This window comes from Rutilus rutilus, assembly GCF_951802725.1.
Source record: "Rutilus rutilus genome assembly, chromosome: 23".
NCBI lineage: Eukaryota > Metazoa > Chordata > Actinopteri > Cypriniformes > Leuciscidae > Rutilus > Rutilus rutilus.
Genome location: NC_140233.1, coordinates 10450209 through 10470349, shown reverse-complemented (window position 1 = coordinate 10470349; position 20141 = coordinate 10450209). Strand labels below are relative to the sequence as shown.

Below are 20141 nucleotides of genomic sequence, written 5' to 3'. Positions count from 1 at the left end.
CCTTCACTATCTATTTTAACCTTATTGAAAATATTATGATGGACCCCATTGACTTCTATAGTAGCCTATTTACTATGGAAGTCAATGGGGTCCATCAACTGTCTGGCTCTTCAACATTCTTCAAAATATCTTCTTTTGTGTTCAGCAGAAGGAAGAAATTCATACAGGTTTGAAATAACTTGAGGGTGAGTAAACGATGACAGAATTTTCATTTTTAAGTGAACTATTCCTTGAATGGGCCTTAATACTAACGTATATCAAGAGATACATGGCTCAGAAAAGTTATTTTACAACCAGCATCCATAAATCAAAAAATGACACATAATATCCAGATGGCCCACTGACAAGAAAAACAAATGGCAGAGTTAATGATCAATGTAAACAGGTTTCAGTTTGATAGGAAGATCTACCACACAAAGCATCCAGCAAAATCTAATCAAGTTAAAAGGGAATGACGCTCATTATAAACAGAGCTTCTAAGCAATGTTTTATTCATAACACTCGGATGCTTTTCAATTCTGTCATATGTTATCCATTTTGGACAGTATTAAATTTCTCCTGAGGAGTTAGAGGTATAAATTAAAGATGAATTGGCGTCCTTCTTGAAATGATCCTCCTGTTGAAATTGCATGTGTTTTACATGCATGTTTTCTTTTTTTTTACGAATAAAGCACCTGCATGATACACACTTTTATTTTATCGGAATGAACTGAAAAATACATAAGCAACATCCATATTTAATGAGAATCTTTAAACAGTAAAGGTATGGAGACCTACAGTTTGCATTGACCTCTCAATCCTGGAACACTTTTTAAAGGGATATTTCACCTAAAAATGCAAAGTCTCTCATCATTTACTCACCCCCGAGTTGTTCCAAACCTGTATGAATTTCTTTCTTCTGCTGAACACAAAATACATATTTTGAAGAATGTCGGTAACCAAACAGTTGATGGGCCCTTTGACTTCCATAATATGCAAAAAATAAAAATAAATAAATACTATGGAAGTCAATAGGGCCCATCAACTTAAAACATTTTCAAACTATATATAAAGATTTGAAATAAACAAAACATTTAAATATTTGTTATGTGGAAAAGATATTTTAATATGTGAAAAAAGTAAGAAAATATTATTTAATTCTATTTAATATATGCATATACAAAATGCTAGCTATGAAATTAGCATTAGCAAAACAAAGGAGTCATGGGGTGTTTCTCAATATGCGTTCTTCAGCGATCTTGCGTCCTTGGGTTCTCATTTTACGTCATCATTAACCGTCGAAGTTCAGACCCAATTCTCAAGAACGCAAGTACAGAGGACGCATGAAAGAACCCGGATGTGTTCTTGATACCGAGGATGCATCGAATGCAGACTTGGGGTGTTTCTCAATATGCGTTCTTCAGCGATCTTGCGTCCTTGTGTTCTCGTTTTACGTCATCATTAACCGTCGAAGTTCAGACCCAATTCTCAAGAACGCAAGTACAGAGGACGCATGAAAGAACCCGGATGTGTTCTTGATACCGAGGATGCATCGAATGCAGACTTGAGCTAGTACTCGCCTGGTGTCCCAGAAGTCATTGCGGCCGGTTCCGAGTTCGTTCTTCCAAGGAAGCTTGGCAAGACCGGTCTCCACGAGAACACAAGTCCGTTCTCTGCGTTCTTGGAATTGAGAAACAGCCTTGAGCTAGTACTGCTACTTGAGTCGCCTGGTGTCAGAAGTCATTGCGGCCGGTTCCGAGTTCGTTCTTCCAAGGAAGCTTGGCAAGACCGGTCTCCACGAGAACACAAGTCCGTTCTCTGCGTTCTTGGAATTGAGAAACAGCCATGGTCATAGCGTCATGGTGCGTTCTAGTCCTCCTGGGAAGTTCGTACTTAAACTTAAACTTCGTGTTTACGGAGCCAGGTGCATTCAAGTCATTTTCGTCGGAGTAAGATGGCGGTGTGTACTTTCTCTTACTTAATTACACAAAAATACAGCAAGGTTCTACTCTAGTTCTAGAAAATGAAGAACAAAGAAATGTGCATCAAGTGTGCTTTGGTTTTTCATGTTTCTCATTCATTTATGAAGCCACTGCAATCGTTACATTGTTATATTATAATGCCATCATATTCATATTCCAGACAATACTGCTAAATACCTTTCGGTTTTGTGGTATTCCGCCATGTTTCTCACTGACACGCCCACAACTCGAAAAGATCGGGGCTTAGAGAAAATCCCGAGCTTCCCACTTCGACATTGTGGTGGCGTTCAAGTGCGTTCAACTCGTAAATACGATCTATACGATATGACTTAACGCACCATCAGTCATTTTTAAAAAAAAATGCTTTAAAAGTCATTTCCACCATAGAATGCTATTTAACAATATACATCAGAGATGCAGTGGGAATATTCAGAACAATGACAGTTCTTCTGTTATCCACTGTTACATCCTAGATTTCTAATGGGTAAACCAAATAAACTAGTGGCTTTCAGAAGAGTTTTAAAGTAAGTTTTTTGACTAAAAGTGTCCATTTTTTAAGAAACAACCCAAAACAATGTTTAGTAAGTAATGTATATTATGGAAGGCCTGTAGAAGAACCCTAAGGTTCTTAACAAAAAAAAAAAAGCACTTAGTGCTAAAAATAATTATATTTTATTATAGTATTATAATTTTATTTTATACCTGACAGAACCCTTTAAGGTTCTACATAGAACCATTTTGTGTATGTATTGGCATTTGAAAAGTCTTTTGGCACCATTATGCCGTCCTTCCTTGTGTCCCTGCGCACTACAGAGCAGCAGTGTGTAAAATCGGAGCCCCCTATAGATATTTGGAGAAAGCCAGCTGCCAGCTGAACATATGTGGTAATGTAGTAATCACTATCACAGGCCTGAGAGCTCCTGCAGGGTCATTCCTCTGCGGGCCTCGGCCGCCAACGTCTTCCCGCTCGGTCTGCGGTGGGTATAGCGCCAGACAGAGCTGGAGAGAGACACAATTAAGAAATGCAGTGGTGTGTGTCGTACCTCGCGTCTGCAGCATACCAATGAAGACCAGCCCACCTCTCCGGTCTCAGGTATAGCCCACCCCCGCCACGATCTAATTAGACCATCTCTTTGTAAATGGGAATGAGATTACAGGACAGGATAGCATGCAGTTTCCTGCGAGGTCACAGCTAAGTCATTACCTGGTCCTAGATCGAGAATGAAAATAGAGTCATTACCCATACTGTCTTTATCAGAGAAATAAAGACTTGCCCTTCTGTTTACTAGGTTACATTCAGTGCATTCGGTTTTTCTGTGTGTAGAAACTACGGTTGTTTTAACTCCTGTGCAGTGTGTGTGTGTGTGTATAGGCTATATATAAAAGGCCCTATATGATTTATAAGCTGTTTTCTCATGGGGACCAAAAAAGAAAAAAAGATCCCACAAGGTCAAAGATTACTATTACTATCCTTGTGTGGTCATTTGTTGTGTCCCCACAACGTAGGGTTTACCAGGACCACTCTATCTCTCTCTCTCACACACTTATTTATTACTGCTATTAAAGCTATAGTATACTTTATCATATGGGTTGCAGGACACCGCTGCATGCTGCACTTAATAACACCCTTTAGCCATGATTCTATTCATAAAATGGCTATATTCATTTCAAACAGAAAACATGATAGAAATACAGTAATATTGCTGGTTGGTTATCAAACTTCTGTCCCACAGACCGAAGATGAACACATTGCAATGGCAGAATTACCTTTGAGCTAAAAGCGTCAGTCTCTTATGGCTGGCTTCTGTTGGCTCCTGAACATGGACTGACATGAGTTAGTTTTTGTAGCTTTGCTCTCAAACCAAAGGCTGTGTGGGTCAAAACTGTGCAGAGATGACAGAACTCATTATATGAAACATTCAGAGGAGAGTTTGGATGAAATCTGTCTCAAAGGCTCAGACTGCTTTTGTAAAACAAATTAAATTTTTTTACCGAAACCCCAATGTCATCTTAAATTGCATAAGATGAAAAAAGGAAGAAAAGACCAAGACCACAAACAGCATTTATCTGACTGTATTTTACTTTTTATTTAGTGTCTGTCTCTTTATATTGTTTCAGTGCTCATAATATGACTTATCAACAATGATTAACAGTATGAGTTTTGTTCACTTAATAACAGTCATAAAAATGTCACAGCAGAAAATTTTCATAAACGCCTTTATTCTTTTCATTTTTACTTATATATCTATGTAAGCATGTTTATACATAAATATATTAAAAAAGAAAAAGTAATACAGTATCTTTCTCTGTATATACATTTTATACGTATTTATGAGTATTTGTGCGTATTAATATTTTTATGCTTAGAAAATCGCACATTCACCTAACAACATGTTACTACAGTATATGTAGGCACTAGAGCAAGGACAGCTCTTTATATATATATATATATATATATATATATATCTATATGTGACCCTGGATCACAAAACCAGTCACAAGTACAGTCGCACAGATATATTTGTACAAAAATACATTGTATGGGTCAAAATTATCGATTTTTCTTTTATGTCAAAAAAATAAATCACGGATATTAAGTAAAGATCATGTTCCATGAAGATATTTTGTAAATTTCCTAATGTAAATATATAAAATATTTATTTTTGTGAGTGAATGCAGCACAATCGCGAACATAAATGGACAACTTTAAAGGCGTTTTTCTCAATGTTTTGATTTTTTCAATCCTATCCTAACAAACCATACATCAATGGAAAGCTTATTTATTCAGCTTTCAGATGATGTATAAATCTCAATTTCAAAAAATTGACCCATGTGACTGGTTTTGTGGTCCAAGGGTCACATATGATGAACTATCAAGTATCACTTTGATACTAAAAACTAAAACCATAAAAACATCTATGATAATAAATATACATTATTAAAGGTAAACTTTATATGCAGTGCTATCTTACAATGTCAAGTGTTTACTAATGCGTTTCAGTGCAAGACCAGTTATATGGCGGAGTACTTTAGTGAACAAGCTTCCGGCTTCTATTTAAAGTAAGAGCAATCGTAAACAAACCCACAACACCTGCAAATGATTCAGCGCAAACACCAAAGGGCCGAAACACCCAATGAGCTCATCACGCCATTATGATTATGCATTACTCAAGTGCTGTTTTATGTGAGAAATACATATTCATATAGTTTATATCAGGAAACACAGGTGGAATCTCATCCATGGGGTGTTCTAGCAAATGTTTTGCAGGTGTGGACGTCTTATTTAATTTCTTAGACTCAAGACTAAATGCTGAATATTTCCGTTTCACCCTTTTGCTCAGCTTATATAAAATATAAACAGAAAAGGCAAAAGAAGCCTAACACAAGTAGCCGTTACTGATGTCAATGGCGTTACACTGTCCACTCTTGATGGTTAGAGTCTCCAGGGCGTCCTGCTGCAGGTAGTGAGGAACAAGGTGGTTCCGTCGCCTCCCGTTCTTACACACTTCCTCATCTTCATCCTCTTCCGCACTGGACGTGTTGCCGTTCACCTCCATGTCCAGTTCGTTGGCACCAAACGGGTCACTGCAGGACGAATACTCGATCTCCTCTGCGCAGGGCGGCTCGTCGTCCTCGAAACAACTGCCCAAATAAACACAAAGGTCATAAGTTGGCTAGTAAGTGGTGTTTATTGTGTTTTGGTTACTTAAAATAAAGCTGAAATAACATTAAATATAAATATTAGATGAAAAACGAATTATAATTAGTCAACTAACTGAAATAAAACCTATTTAGGACTATTTTCAAAAATCAAAAACTCATTCTGAAAACTCAAACTCATTTATAAATGCTCAATTTTAAATAACTTGTGGCAATTATAAGAGAAGTCACAGAGAAATTTTGTTCTTATTTCCATTTTATTCTATTTAAATGGTATCCGCAAACAGTGACTGACTGTCGTAAAGTTGAAAGCAATACAGATTTAATCATGGAAATATTTAAATCTAAGCCTTGACTGATATTTCTGATCTTTTTTGTTTCGGCTAATAGAAGTTCTGAATGGCTGGTGACCGATAGAGATGATAATGTTTTGTATCCGAGGCATGAGCTGTAAAGGCTCCGCCCTCTTCTGGAAAGTGGGGCGGGGAGCAGCAGCTCATTTGCATTTAAAGAGACATGCACGAAAACAGCTTTTTCCTTCCACTCAAACATGTGGGACTAATAAATGATATGTGGGGTATTTTGAGCTGAGACTTCACAGACACATTTTGAGACATAAAAAGAGGCATAATATGTCCCCTTTAAAAAGTTAGTAGCCAAATAGGCTGGTGAGTGAAAAAGTTAATTTCAAACCCTGGACATAATACAAAAAAAACCTACAGCAATGCATTTAAAAAAAATAAAAATAAATGAAGTGCTCTGTAAATCATCACTTCATCACCACAGAGCAAAATTAATTTGAACGGAAACGCATCGCTCTGTCCCCGCTGCTGCATCTGGCGAAGGACGCTGTGACCTTGAGTTTGCGGAGTGTTTTGATTGACAGTAAACATAAAGCCCAGTCACACTAATCAGATCAAAACCACAGGGATCCATGGAGAACGTGGATGTGATGAGCAATCCGATTCGCCCGTCCTCGCCACCGGTATGTGTGTGCGCGCACGTGTGAGTCTGTTTATCATTTTCTCTGCCCTGGGTGGAAATTAAAGGAAAAAAAAAAATAACATCTGGTGTGCCACAATGTGAAGAACAACATTGTATTTTCCCCTCTTCATTATATGGGAAAGATGAGATGACGCTCTGGGTGAAAGACAGAGTGTGTGGGAGCGGTCTCATGAGACGCAGGAGACATGTCCCTTTCACAAACAAATCACGTCCTCTTGACTCGCAAAATGAACCAATTTGTTATGCGGTTGTCAGTGCGGCAACAGGTGCGCGTTACTCGTCTATTCTTCTGCTGTGACTGGATGTCCAAATTCAGTGCGGGACACATAACAAGCAGGGATATTAGTGTCTGTTTTGTGGTCGAGCACCTGTCTTTTGTAAGGAGAGATGATTTGCATATACAGACCACATGACTGAGTCTAATAAGGCCTTTTGAGTATTTGAACAGTTCTTTATAAACTAAGTTTAAGCAAATGCTTATGGAGTTTTGAGAAACCTTTTGTTTTTAAAGTATGTGACAAGTCATCTGTTATTTTTTGGACACGAAAAACAAAAACTTGTTCAAGCATTCTTGCTCGCCACTACTAATTAAAATGATTCATCAAGATATTATGGAACACCTAAAGGGACATGGTGATGGAAAAAAATATGAGGTGGAAGAAAAAAATTATATGTCAATGCTTTTTGCGTTCTCTAGCAAATGTTTTGCGTTCCCCGAGAAATTTTGCGAGGAAACGTAAAGCTATTGCGAGCGAATGCAAAGTTTCTCTGGGGAACGCAAACATTTTGAGATAGAATGCAAAATGGGAGAAACACACACACACACACACATTCTTGTATATCTATCAGAGGTGTCAAGTAACGAAGTACAAATACTTCGTTACCTTACTTAAGTTGAAATTTGGGGTATCTATACTTTACTGGAGTAATTCTTTTTCAGACGACTTTTTACTTCTACTCCTTACATTTTCACGCAATTATCTGTACTTTCTACTCCTTACATTTTAAAAATAGCCTCGTTACTCCTATTTAATTTCGGCTTGTTTTCATTCCGGCTTGTCGTCGTTAAAAAAAAATAATTGGCCAATTACACAAACGGGTTAGATCTGAGTCCCGCCTCCTGAATACATATCGCTAAACTGATTGGCGTTGTGTTTTCTTTATAACTTGTGAGAGGCTGTAGTCACATTTGGTTGTGCGAAGCGCCACAACTCCTCCGAAGGAAACCTAGATGCGGTAAGCGAGGGAGAAATCGGGGCAAATCGCGTCAAATATAACTAACCCTAACCCTAATATTTAGCGAGAGAGAGAGAGAGAGAGAGAGAGAGAGAGAGCATTAATTGCATTTTTTTCCTTACATTACTTTTACTTTTATACTTTAAGTAGTTTTGAAACAAGTACTTTTATACTTTTACTTGAGTAAAAAGCTTGAGTTGATACTTCAACTTCTACAGAAGTCTTTTTAAACCCTAGTACCTATACTTCTACCTGAGTAATATGAATGTGAATACTTTTGACACCTCTTGATATCTATCTTTATGAGGACATTAATTGACACAATGCAACCTCTAGCCGCTTACCCTAACCTTACCTATCACAACTAAGTGCCTAACCCGAACCCTTACCCTAAACCTACCCTTAACCTAATTATAACCTTATCCCTAAAACCAAGTCTTGACTCTTGACCCTCAAACAGGCCTTTAAAGGGGTCTCAGAAAGTGAGGACCGGCCAAAATGTCCTCACTTTACTCTCTTTGTCCTCACTCCAATGCTCTAAAACTCTGGTCCTCACATTGATAGTTGTACAAGTACACACACACACACACACACACACACACACACACACACACTTACTTAATTTTAAACTTCTTTGGAAGCAATTTTGTCCTTTGAGCTCTGGAGACTCACTCATTGAGTTATGACACTGCAGGAAGGACAAAATCATTATCGACTTCCATAGAAATACCGCAGAGACGTGTCAATAACCTACAGAATGAACTCATAATGATCGGTTTTGAGGAAACAAGGCACCTTCATCTGTGTAAAGCTACACCACCTCAAACTATACAGTTTAACAGTGATGCAGGTTTCTGAATATGATGAGCTCTATTCTTGACTTCTCTGAAAGCAAAGACTTTGTGTGCTTATGCAGGTCTGCTTTCAATTACTTTAAGTGGGCGCTGAACGTGTTCATTTCTGCGCCGCTTGGCCACGGCGAGTCCATACATCTTTATGCCATTCAGCAGGTCGGCTTTTCAGCACTCAATCATAAAAACACAACACCGCACATCTCGAAAGATCGTAAGATGACAGTGTAGACGGAATAAGAGAACGTGAGATAGATACAGGGGGAGACTGGGGCTAGTTGTCTCACTTTTTTCTCCATGTTTGATAAAGTAGCTTCACTTTCTGTAAATGTCTCTATAGACACGTAGCTTAAAGTATTCACCTTGGGGAAAATATGCAGTTTATTAGTGTTATCTTAGTAATATGCATATTTGTATTAATAGTTTGTATTACATTTATTTGTATATTTTCAGTTTTTTTATTTTAATTTTAGTTTCAGTAACAAATTTTATTTAAAAAAACAACAATTCTACTTAGACTTGTTTGTTTATTTCAGTTTCAATCATTTTAGTACTTCGGAATAACTTAAAATAAACGTATTTTAAGTTAGTTGCATATTTTAATATTTTAAGTATTTTATATAATGTTTATTTTTATTTCTGCTTTATTTCACTAACAAAAACAAAGTTTTTAATAGTTTTAGTTGGCAATAACAACACTGTTTAACACCACTGAACTTCTGTGAAAACATGCTCCAATTAGCAGGCACTATAGGGTCAACTTTCACACTGGGAACTTGCCATTCATGAAATCAGCATGAATTGGCATTTACAACCCATTTTTCTGTAATGTGACATATTTCCAAATGAAATGGTATTATCAACTGAGAAATTACTGGATTCTGAAAAGTAAGCGTACATGCCAGAATGGAACTCAAACAAGGCCAAAATAGCTATTTGACTATTGGTTAACATTATCCAATAAGCCCAAGTGATGTCAAAGGAAAACGGAAGTTGTTTAAGAGGAAAAACAAGTAACTGCAATATGATTTAAGATTATGAACATGATATTTTGTGCTCTTTGTAATAAGTAACAACTATCCCGGTCTCCTCTATGGAAAAAGAAAGCACAAAATGGAAGAAGATCGAATGAAATGTATAATTCAATTCCCTAAAGTCAATGGTGTTTTAGAGGAAGTTAAATGTGTCCTGTGTGGCTAATTTGCTGCAGGTTTCCAGAACACAATCACCTGCCATTTCAATTAATCCAAGATCACTTGTAATTCACTGTACGGATGGAGGCAATCAATGCCTATCAGGAGGATTATGCTGCTGTGGCTGGAGACTGAACACAGGGACTCTGGGCGATAGATAAGCGGATAGTTGCAGGGTTTGTGGCTGACCACTTGGCACATAGCACTTGCTTTTACATGCGCTTCCACTGTCAACCAGCAGGGGCTAACTGGACCGTGCTAAACAGACATCGACTCCTTGATTTCGTCATCCTAAAAGCAGAGGAAGGAAAAAAACAAGGTTGCTCTTGCTTTTTAGAAATATAGTATCTGATATATTTTAGCTATAATCTAACAATAACAATGCAAAGCTTCAAAACGTCCTTGTTTCCTGTATCTCAAACAGTAGAGTATGGTGCTATAAATGGGTTTGATTCCCAGAACTGATCAAATACGCAGCTTTGGATAAAAGTGTCTGCCAAATGCATGACCGAAAATGTAAGGACACCCAAAGCAATTACGTAATTTAAGCTAAAAAAAAAAAAAAAGAGACATTCTGAAATCATCATTGTTATGATGTTACAAATATGTATGTCCATCCATATTTACATATCAACACATATTCAATAGTCAGCATCATGGTGGAGCATTAGTAGTCATTTCATATTCAAAGAGGATAATCTCTTTATTATATTATATTATATAAAATGTATAAATAATCTATATTAAACGCATATATGTACTGTATGTAAAAGCCTATAAATTCTGTAAAAGTTAATACATAAAGTACTACGTAAATATTTTAACATTTATTTTGTTATATTTGTCATATTTAATAATCAGTTTTGATAAATTAAAATGGTAATTAAAGTAAAAATAAACTTTAACAGTATAAATGAAGATAAAAACCCCAAATATGTCCCTCTGTTGATGCCACTGCAGCGTGAGGCTCTTTAAAAGCCATATTCAACAAATGGGTGGTGGGCGGGTGATGCACTTTGACCCCTACCCATAATTCTTTATCAACGTCCTCTTTATATATCATTATGCTTTTTATATATGACACCATAAATTCAACATGACTGCTGGTAGTGTTGATGGGACCGGGCTCAATACCATGAAGGTAGTTTAACCAAACCAATTCAATCAGGCTTTGTTGGTACAATGACGCTGATCATCAACGTTCTCTGTCAACTCAGGCTTTGAACCTGAGTTCATGGAGCATGTGCACATGAAAGCGTGACATCAGTAGCGAATAGCCAATCACATGCCCTGAAACAGAGCAACTACGATTCACCTCTCGCGAGAGAATCAGCGAGATTCATGCCGAAGATGAAGAGATTGAAGAATAGGAATTGCATTAATGCATTTACACAGCAAGAAGAAAATATCTTGCTATATCAGTGCAAGTGAAAGTTGTGAAGATAGTTTAGAGAGTTGATAATATATCTAGGTATACAGAGACTCAGACATGGGAGTCATTTTTAAAGCTTCATTTACCGATTCCAAATCTTATTATCTGTATATAATTATGTTAATTTAAACAACATTTTTAATAATAATTATTTAAACTAATATTGCTCATGTGTAACAGATTAGGGGTATAATAATTATATAAATCATACAAAATAATTATAATAAATTAAAGCTGCAAGCAGCATTTATCGGGGTTCAAGCATTTAAGGCCTTTAAGGACATAAGCATTTAAGACATTAAGTTTTATTTAGCAAGCTTTTAACCACTGAAATAATAGATGGAAAAGTTCATTTACAGGCAATTTACCATAGGAAATATGTGGTTTTCAAAGCTTTTTGCCAGTTACAGTGCCACCTATGGTCCGATCTCCATGAAACTCTGCATGCTTCTTCACCATGTTATGACACATATGCTCATCATTTTTTGTGAAGTTCCTTTAGGATTTATAGGCTTTTGAGTGTATTTTACCATGCCCCTTTCCTAAATGACCCTGTTACAGCCACCCAAATGCAAAAGTTCAACTTTTTTTCGATAATTATTGATCTAGAGAGTCCAGAGAATTGTCCTAGACTGGTTTGGTTCCGATCGGGCGAAAAACCAGGGACTAGTTCGCAAAAGTAGGTTTTGGACAAAATTCGACATAGCAGAATTTTTTTTCCAGGGATCACAGTGGTGTAAGACACTTGAGTCTAGGACACACGGTCTAAGAGTTATGAGCGATTTTGTACTTTTGGTTGCTGTAGCGCCACCTATGGGCCAATCGGGGTCATACTCTGATAGGTTCTCCCCAAATCGAGGCCTACCATCTGGCCAGGTTTCAAGTCTCTAGGCCTTACGGTTTGGCCTGCACGATCAGTTGTACAAATCCTTACAATTACAATAGGGTTTCAGCATTTCATGCTTGAACCCCCTAATAATCATTATTAAAAGCCAGGCAATTTTGGAACAGTTTCATCTCTCAAAATACAACTAACAACAAAAAATACTATCTTGGAGTTGGGCACACCTATTATATAAAACGTTTTCACCGTTTGACTTGTCAAATGCTCGTCTGATGTAAAGATAAAACAATTCTGCCCTGTTTCCTTCCATCCCATCCAGTGAGTGTTTACCCAGCAGAAATGAGTTCTGTCTTATGTTTTGCTATAGGTTTGATGGTTGAAATACCTGATTTGCGCTTTTGTCAACTCTAAATGCTCAGTCTCATCTCTTAGAGACGGGAAGCAGCTCGACAAATCCACTATTTTGGTTTAATGATCTACAGAAGTCTCTCTTGGCTCGGCTAAATTGGTACGTGTGCTTCTGAAACACTAGCGCGTTCTGCATTTGTCATCTCGCCAGCACGCTAGCAGAAAGAGTTTGAATTCCGCTTTGGATAGTTGCTAAGTAAATATATCATTCATTCAAGTATTATGCAAATATTTACAAGGCCTGTGCCACATCTCGATGAATATGAGTACAGAAATGTGGCAAAGACAGTTTTTTCCCTCTCTTGTGGAGCACCAAACGAATCAATAGTAAACAGAAATTGACCCTGCAATCTACATACACATTGTGAATGCAGACATTTGATTGCATTATTATTCCGACAGGCTGTATATGTCTGCTGGGACGATGATTTCAAACAAACAAGATTGGTTTATATTGTAGGCTATAAACTGCAAAAAAGCAGCACAATGCTCATTATCATTACCTTGACTAACCTCACCGAGTTAAACGTATGCCTTAGCATTTTGGCTGGTTTCAGCATATTTTGCGTTTGCAATTCAAAGGTATTCTCAAATCTTGTCAGGGGTGATCAATAGACCACAAACTGTGGCTTAGACATCATTAGGAAAGCATATTTCTGTTTCCTTCTCTGGATATTCAAAAGAAGAAACTGAATATTTTTAAAGGTAATATAATTTTTCTAAAGAAAGAAAGAAAGCAAGAAATCAACAAAATGCTTCCAAAAGATTGGTACAATTATTATTATTTTTTTTTAAAGAAGTCAGACCAAAGCTGCACTTATTAGATCATAAGTACAATAAAAACAGTAATATTATTACAACTGAAAATTACTATTTTATTTGACTATCTTCAGTGTCACATGATCCTTCAAAAAGCATTCTAATATGCTGATTTGCTGCTCAAGAGACATTTATTATCATTATCAAAGATGCTTAATATTTTTGCGTGATACTTTTTTCCTCCCCAATCATTTAATAGATAATTGAAAGAAATATTTTGTTACCATATGAATGTCTTTACTGTCACTTCTGATCAATCTAATGCATCTTTGCAGAATTAAATGAGTTAATTTCTAGGTCTTTTTTTAATAACTGAAGAACACGTAAGAGCGACATTTTCATACGGGTTATAGATTCATTGTCAGGCCTAAAATGAGATTTATGTAATTCAACCACAAATATTTTATTTACATAAGTCATTTCCTCAATTTACTCTCCCATGGCTTGTCTATTATGTATGTACAATAGCACAGAAACCTTTTGTTAGTTTTGTAATTATATGCAATCTCTATCGGATTATCTATGTCATCCCATCGACGAATTCCAGAGCAATCAGAATCGACAATCAAAACACAATGGAAGTGAGAGACGGCCTCCGTCTGCTCCCAGCATCACCTCCTGACCAAGAACAATCCTCGGGTCATTAGAATTCTCCCCTCGCTTGTTTGATAAAGAGTCTTAGCGGCTTGAATTTTAAAAGCCTAATTTTGCAGTGAGAAAAAAAATAAAAAAATAAAACAGCTTCAGTTGGGGCTGGAGAAGACATCTCCGCTCTATTCAAATCAAAAAGCAATGAAACAAACTCACTCAGACACGAAGCTGCTATTCTGACACAAGTTCAAGATGCATTCAAATCACTATATTCATGAACAGCGGATTGTGCCATAAACTTGATTTGACCAATTTCAGTTTCAGAGACTTCATTTTCCGTGAACCCCAACCAAACTTTGATGCCACCATCAAAACTTTACTTTATTAACACTACGCTCACAGAGAAATGCTACCATAAAACACAGCTACAATAATATATTTTCATATTTGGTAACATTTTAAAATGAGTTACCTGAACATAAGTTAACATTAATACTTCAACAGCATTTATCTTAATGTTAATCTCAGCATTTACTAATGCATTTTAAAGATCATAAATTGTATCTGTTAACATAAGTTAATGCACTGTAAACTAACATGGACATTTTTATTTGTTATTTTACATTTTATAAATGCTGTAAAAAATATATTGTTCATTGTTAGTTTGTGTTGGTTAATGCATTATTGTAAATAGTTACGAATATGTATTTATAAATCCAAATATTAAATTATGAGTCTTAACTCTTTCCCCGCCAGTGTTTAAAAAAAAAAAGAAAAGTTGCCAGCCACCGCTAGCATTTTTGATCATTTTCACAAAATGTTCATGGCCCCTAGAATATTTTGTTGTTTGAATATCTGAACATGCAATATATCAAAAGAAAGAACTGACCTTCTGCTTTTAAACAAACAAATAAACCCTGTTTTATTCTAGCTTCATGCATTCTTTTTATATCAACACTTGAATGTGGGTAAGTTTCATAAAACTTATTTCATAAAGAGTCAGAAGGATGATGAAAACATAGATGGAGTAGATCGAGTCCATCAACACCCCCAAAGATTCACACTCCTATAGCTCATCCTGGGTCGACATTTCATTCAGTAACGTTAGGCAGTTTTGATTTATATGCTTACATGCTATCGCTTGTTTCCGCCTGTGTTTTGAGCCGGAGATTCTGTATGTGTAATAGCGCCCCCTACGTCTAACAGTGAAAACATGGAAAGCTGTAAAAAAAAAAGTAAATATATAAAATGTACAATGGAATAAATATAAGTATAAGTCTGAAAATATACTGTATATATTCTGGATTTACATTTATAATTATAACTATAAATTAACTACGTAAATTGTGAAAATAGTAGCCTGACTCAGATTCTAGTCAGAATGTGAGTCTGATACTGCTCCATTGGGCTGTGATTATGGGGCGTGTTTCAACCGAACCAGGAAGGAAAATGCCCTCAATTGGATAGACCTACAACCAATCAGAGCAACGGATTAAGTAACGTATGTTTTTCATTCATGTTTCCGATCGACAAATGCCTTGATCGCGGTTCTCTGTTCCTCTTTTAAATTGAATGCGCTGTCGATATCTTCTATAACAGACGCGATGGCGGAATCTACACATGATGTTTTATAAACAAAGTTCGGGAGGAGCACGTTCAAATAATCAATCCAATCAACTTGTCATCAAACAATTACCAAGTCTACCCTATCAGCATGAGAGGAAGCATATATTTATTCACTCTGTCAACTAACATTCCTTGACAGTTTTCAGCATCCCTCCACTCACTTTCGGCTTGTTCTTCACACACACAGGAATACGGGGGGAGTACTTTAGGTTTGGGCCGAATACCGAGCCCGGAGCCCTCTCCTCGGACAGCACGCCAAATATGCATTTATTCTATCTGACTTATTTGTAAGTGTGAAATCTCAATTCTCCAGCGGCAATCATCTTTGTTGTAAACGAATTCAACCCAAGCGCTCGTTGATGACGTGGATGATTGCTGTTGCTCATCTGTCCATCATCGTATAAAGCCCGCCCTGACAATTTGATTGGTCCGAACAATTTTTGTTCGGGCATAATAGCTCCTCAACGGATCGAGTCCAGACCGAACTTCCCGACCTAAAATTTTTGTGGGCGGGGCTAAGTTCGGCTGGCATCCAGGCTATGAAAATAGAGGCAATGCACACACATTTCCGACCTTGTGGGGACTCACAACACAACACCAGGTACACACACACACACACACAAAGAGTGTTATTCTGTTATTCAATCGCAAAAAGATAGAAAAGATAGAAAAAATGCATTTACATGTTTTTACAGCAGTTATTCAATAATGATAATAATAAAAACAAACAACAACAAACACATTTAACAATTTCACAGCTTATATGGTTGGTTTCTTGGACAGAAGCATCTGCTTTATACATACTTTATACTATATCTTAATGACTTATAGCTCTCCCTAAATAAAAAAATGTATATCAGAACTGAAAAAAAACTTTCACTAAATTAAGTTTATCTGTACATTGTGATGAGGACAGATACAATAAATGCAGTTAATAAGCATAAAGAGGCAGCAAGATGCTTCACGTTAATGACAGTACTGATATTTTAGCTCATTAGAATGCAGAATCATGATTTAAATACACTAAACCATGAGTTAAGTATATCTGGAGAGAGGTGTACACAACCACATGGCATGTAATTGCTTCTCAAATCCCCTGGTTAAGACCTGCTCCAATATATATAAAAATAAAATAAAATATCATAAACTACTTACAATGGATTACAGTTTCACATCCATAAACTACTTATGAGGTGGCAGCAAGTAAGGATAAGACAGATAATACTACTAAAACTGTACTTACTTTTCTCTAAATATCATGATCTTTCCAGAATTATGACACTGTGACTATAACTAGCAAAAGTAATCATTTATATATTCTAATAAATGACATAAGTATATATTATGATAATATACTAATACATGTACTATACTAATATATAAAAATGGAATCAGTTTAAATAAAAAGATTATTTAGAATTTAATAATAATAGCATTTTTGCCATTAGCAATTAAAAAACATAATTTTTGGATTTAAACCTGTTCAAACTATTTACAATAATAAATCATATATATTATAATAAATGTACTATACTAACATATACTCATATATTTAAATGCAGTCATTTAAATTATTTTAAGATGGAATTATTTTAAGTAAAAATTATTATTATTATTATTATTATTAATACTTATTACTATACAATTTTTATTTTTGAAAGACCTATATGGTCAATCACTATTTAAAGGAAAAATGGTGGTAAAACAAAATCAACAGGCATTTTAAAGACCTCAATGACATGCATTATTTCAAAATAATACATTTTCTACCCTGAACAAAATGTCAGGCTCTGCAAAAAAAGTCCAAAGTTCCGGAAATAATTTCATTTGCAGATTAGAAGGGGCAAGCTGCGTGCGAGGGAGTGTTCGTGTCTGCGTGACGGCAGGGAACAGAGATTCAATCAGCTCTCTCCTGAGAGACGGCCATCGCTGCACAAGGATACGCAGCTCTTGTTTACAGTGTGTGCTCTCACAAACTATTACAGACACCTCATAAGAGATCTGCCAGCAAACATCTCCTAGAAGGCATTAAAATCAACGCCACTCAAAAGCTGTCTGCAGCCCACTTTTCAAGCTCTTATCTTCCCCTCCCTTCTCTGTCACTGCGTCTGAACGCACGCTAGTAAAAGATGTGCAGAGGTAGTTTCTTTTTACAACACATCCTGCTATCAAGCCTGTTCATGCGGGGACTGTAACACAGGGAACAGCAGCTCTGAATTTTAAGTATGCTTATAATGATTCTTTTGGAGGGTCTGTCCAATTGTGCATTCATAATTAAACGTGCAACTGAACAACTAAGGAATATGAAGTTCTGGCAAACTTTCAGAGGTGCAAAACAATTAGCGGAGCTTCCCTGCGGTTGATCGGTTCAGTGATTTTTGGTGGACTGTTTAGAAAAGAATTCCTAAGATGCCATTTCATGGATTAAAAAGTAGATTTAGCACATACATTTAGTGCAAAAAATTAGCAAAACTGCAATGTAAAAATGAACAACCCCTGGCTCATATGAAAAATTATGTAAGAACTTTTGCTGCCTTCAGTGCATTTTTTAAGTTTTAAATGTCATTTTTATATATAATATCACTTAATGCGTTAAATAGCAGGCTTAATAAAAAATATCAAAATATTAAAAAAAGAATTATGTTAAAAAAAGAAGGAAAAAATACCATGGTGAAATAATATCAAGACATTTGACCTCATTTACAAAGATTTGGGATTATTTTTCTGAACCTATGACCGACACACACATATGACAACTCATAAACCAGTAGCATCCCATACCAGAAATGCAGTGCTCTCTTGATAGATAAAATTACTAAAATATAGTGCAATCAATTTCACACATTCACTTAGCGTAAATATTTAAAAAGTAAATTAAATAAAAATAATTATGCAATTAACAGCCCCTGACTTGATTATAATATGATATATATATATATATATATATATATATACATACACACACACACACACACAATATGCTATATATAATACAATATATAATATTATATATATATATATATAGTTTTTATATATATAATAACACTTCATGCATTTAATAGCAGGCAACAATATAAAATATACAAAATATAAATAAATATAATTTTATGCAAATGTATGTGCATTTTTTAAGTTTTAAATGTCATTTTTATATATAATATCACTTAATGCGTTAAATAGCAGGCTTGATAAAAAAAAAGAAAATTACAGAGAAAAATAAAATAAAAATTATGTTAAAAAAAGAAGGAAAAAATACCATGGTGAACCAAAATTCCATAGTAAGTACTTCATTTGACCTCATTTTCAAAGATTTGGGGTAGTTAAAAAATGTTATTTTTATGAACCTATGACCGACACATACATATGACAACTCATAAACCAGTACTCCCTCAGAAAAATAACTAAAGAATGAAGCCTGCCTTGGAGAGCAGTGTGATGCATGCCTATTTCTTTCTAAAGAATACTTAAATGCTCTAAATTAATTGAAATGAAGCAAGCTAACTGGCGGGTTCAACCTTCCTCAGTTTCCTGAAGGGCGACCATCATTTCAGAGTGGATTAACAAGTTAATGTAGTTTGTGGTAACTTTTGATGGAATAAGTTTCACAAGTCGGCTCAATTTTCATTGTTGGAATAGCTGAAGGTGCTGGGTGAATCTGAGGACAACATTGCAAAAGGATAAAACGGGCCAACTGGCACGTAAATTCAGCTAGAATTGTTGAGGAAATATTAAAAATGATAATAATCAATTGCTGTTGTTATTATTAGTGTTATTTCTTGTTTTTGCCTGTCTGTTTGTTTGTTTACCCTTCTAAAGATCCCCCTTTTGTCTCGCAATTGAATGTGTTTCACGGTTGACTAAGCTTTCAACTTTGGCGAACCGCTCTGATGTGGGGGAAGAAAAGAAATCGAGCTCGGGAAGAATTACACAGCGAGCCAGAACATACCGTGGGGACTCATTTCCGAACTGCGTAATGAAAGAACTGAACAAATGTGTCAAGCTGTAATATAAAATGTCATGAAAGGTGTGGAGACGTTCAAAGACGTTTTTATGAGAGCTTGTTATCTTCTGAGGGGTCTGGCATCAAAACGGCTTCTTGGACGTCTTTAGTTCGTTAGAAAAGAAAACACTTGCTGGTAAGTGACGTCATCAGGAAGCGTTTCTAAGGAGACTAAAATTGAGGTCAGACACAAAAATTAAACTTTTCATTTTAATGCCCAGCCGTTGATAGAAGCCCATTTCCGAATCTATTCAAAAAAAAGTCATGCTTTATTATTAGAAAATCAATTCTGTGGACTTTTTTTTGAACTATGAAAGCAAAAAAGTTGAACTTTTGACACAAAATATATAATGGACTTGAACATGAAGAGTGTTCATGTGAGCCGCAGGGCTTCATTTGAGATCTAGCAAGTATTGAGCGTTCTGTCGGGCTACACAAAAGTGTTGGGCAGGAAAATAGCATCCATCTGAATGCGAATTGTTTCGCTCACAGAGGAGTCGCAAACAAAAAGGGCT

General features: G+C 36.0%; 1 protein-coding gene across 3 annotated transcripts in view; it reads right to left on the bottom strand.

Annotated features, from left to right (window-relative positions):
* Positions 1–4064: 4064 nt before the first annotated feature.
* agbl1 (AGBL carboxypeptidase 1) overlaps positions 4065–20141 on the bottom strand; it is a 211838-nt gene continuing 195761 nt past the window's right edge. For all 3 annotated transcript variants that reach the window (XM_084396546.1, XM_084396547.1, XM_084396548.1), the window contains one exon: positions 4065–5603. In XM_084396546.1, the coding sequence (XP_084252672.1) occupies positions 5339–5603 (265 nt within the window). In that variant the 3' untranslated portion in view covers positions 4065–5338. The remainder of the gene's footprint in view (positions 5604–20141) is intronic.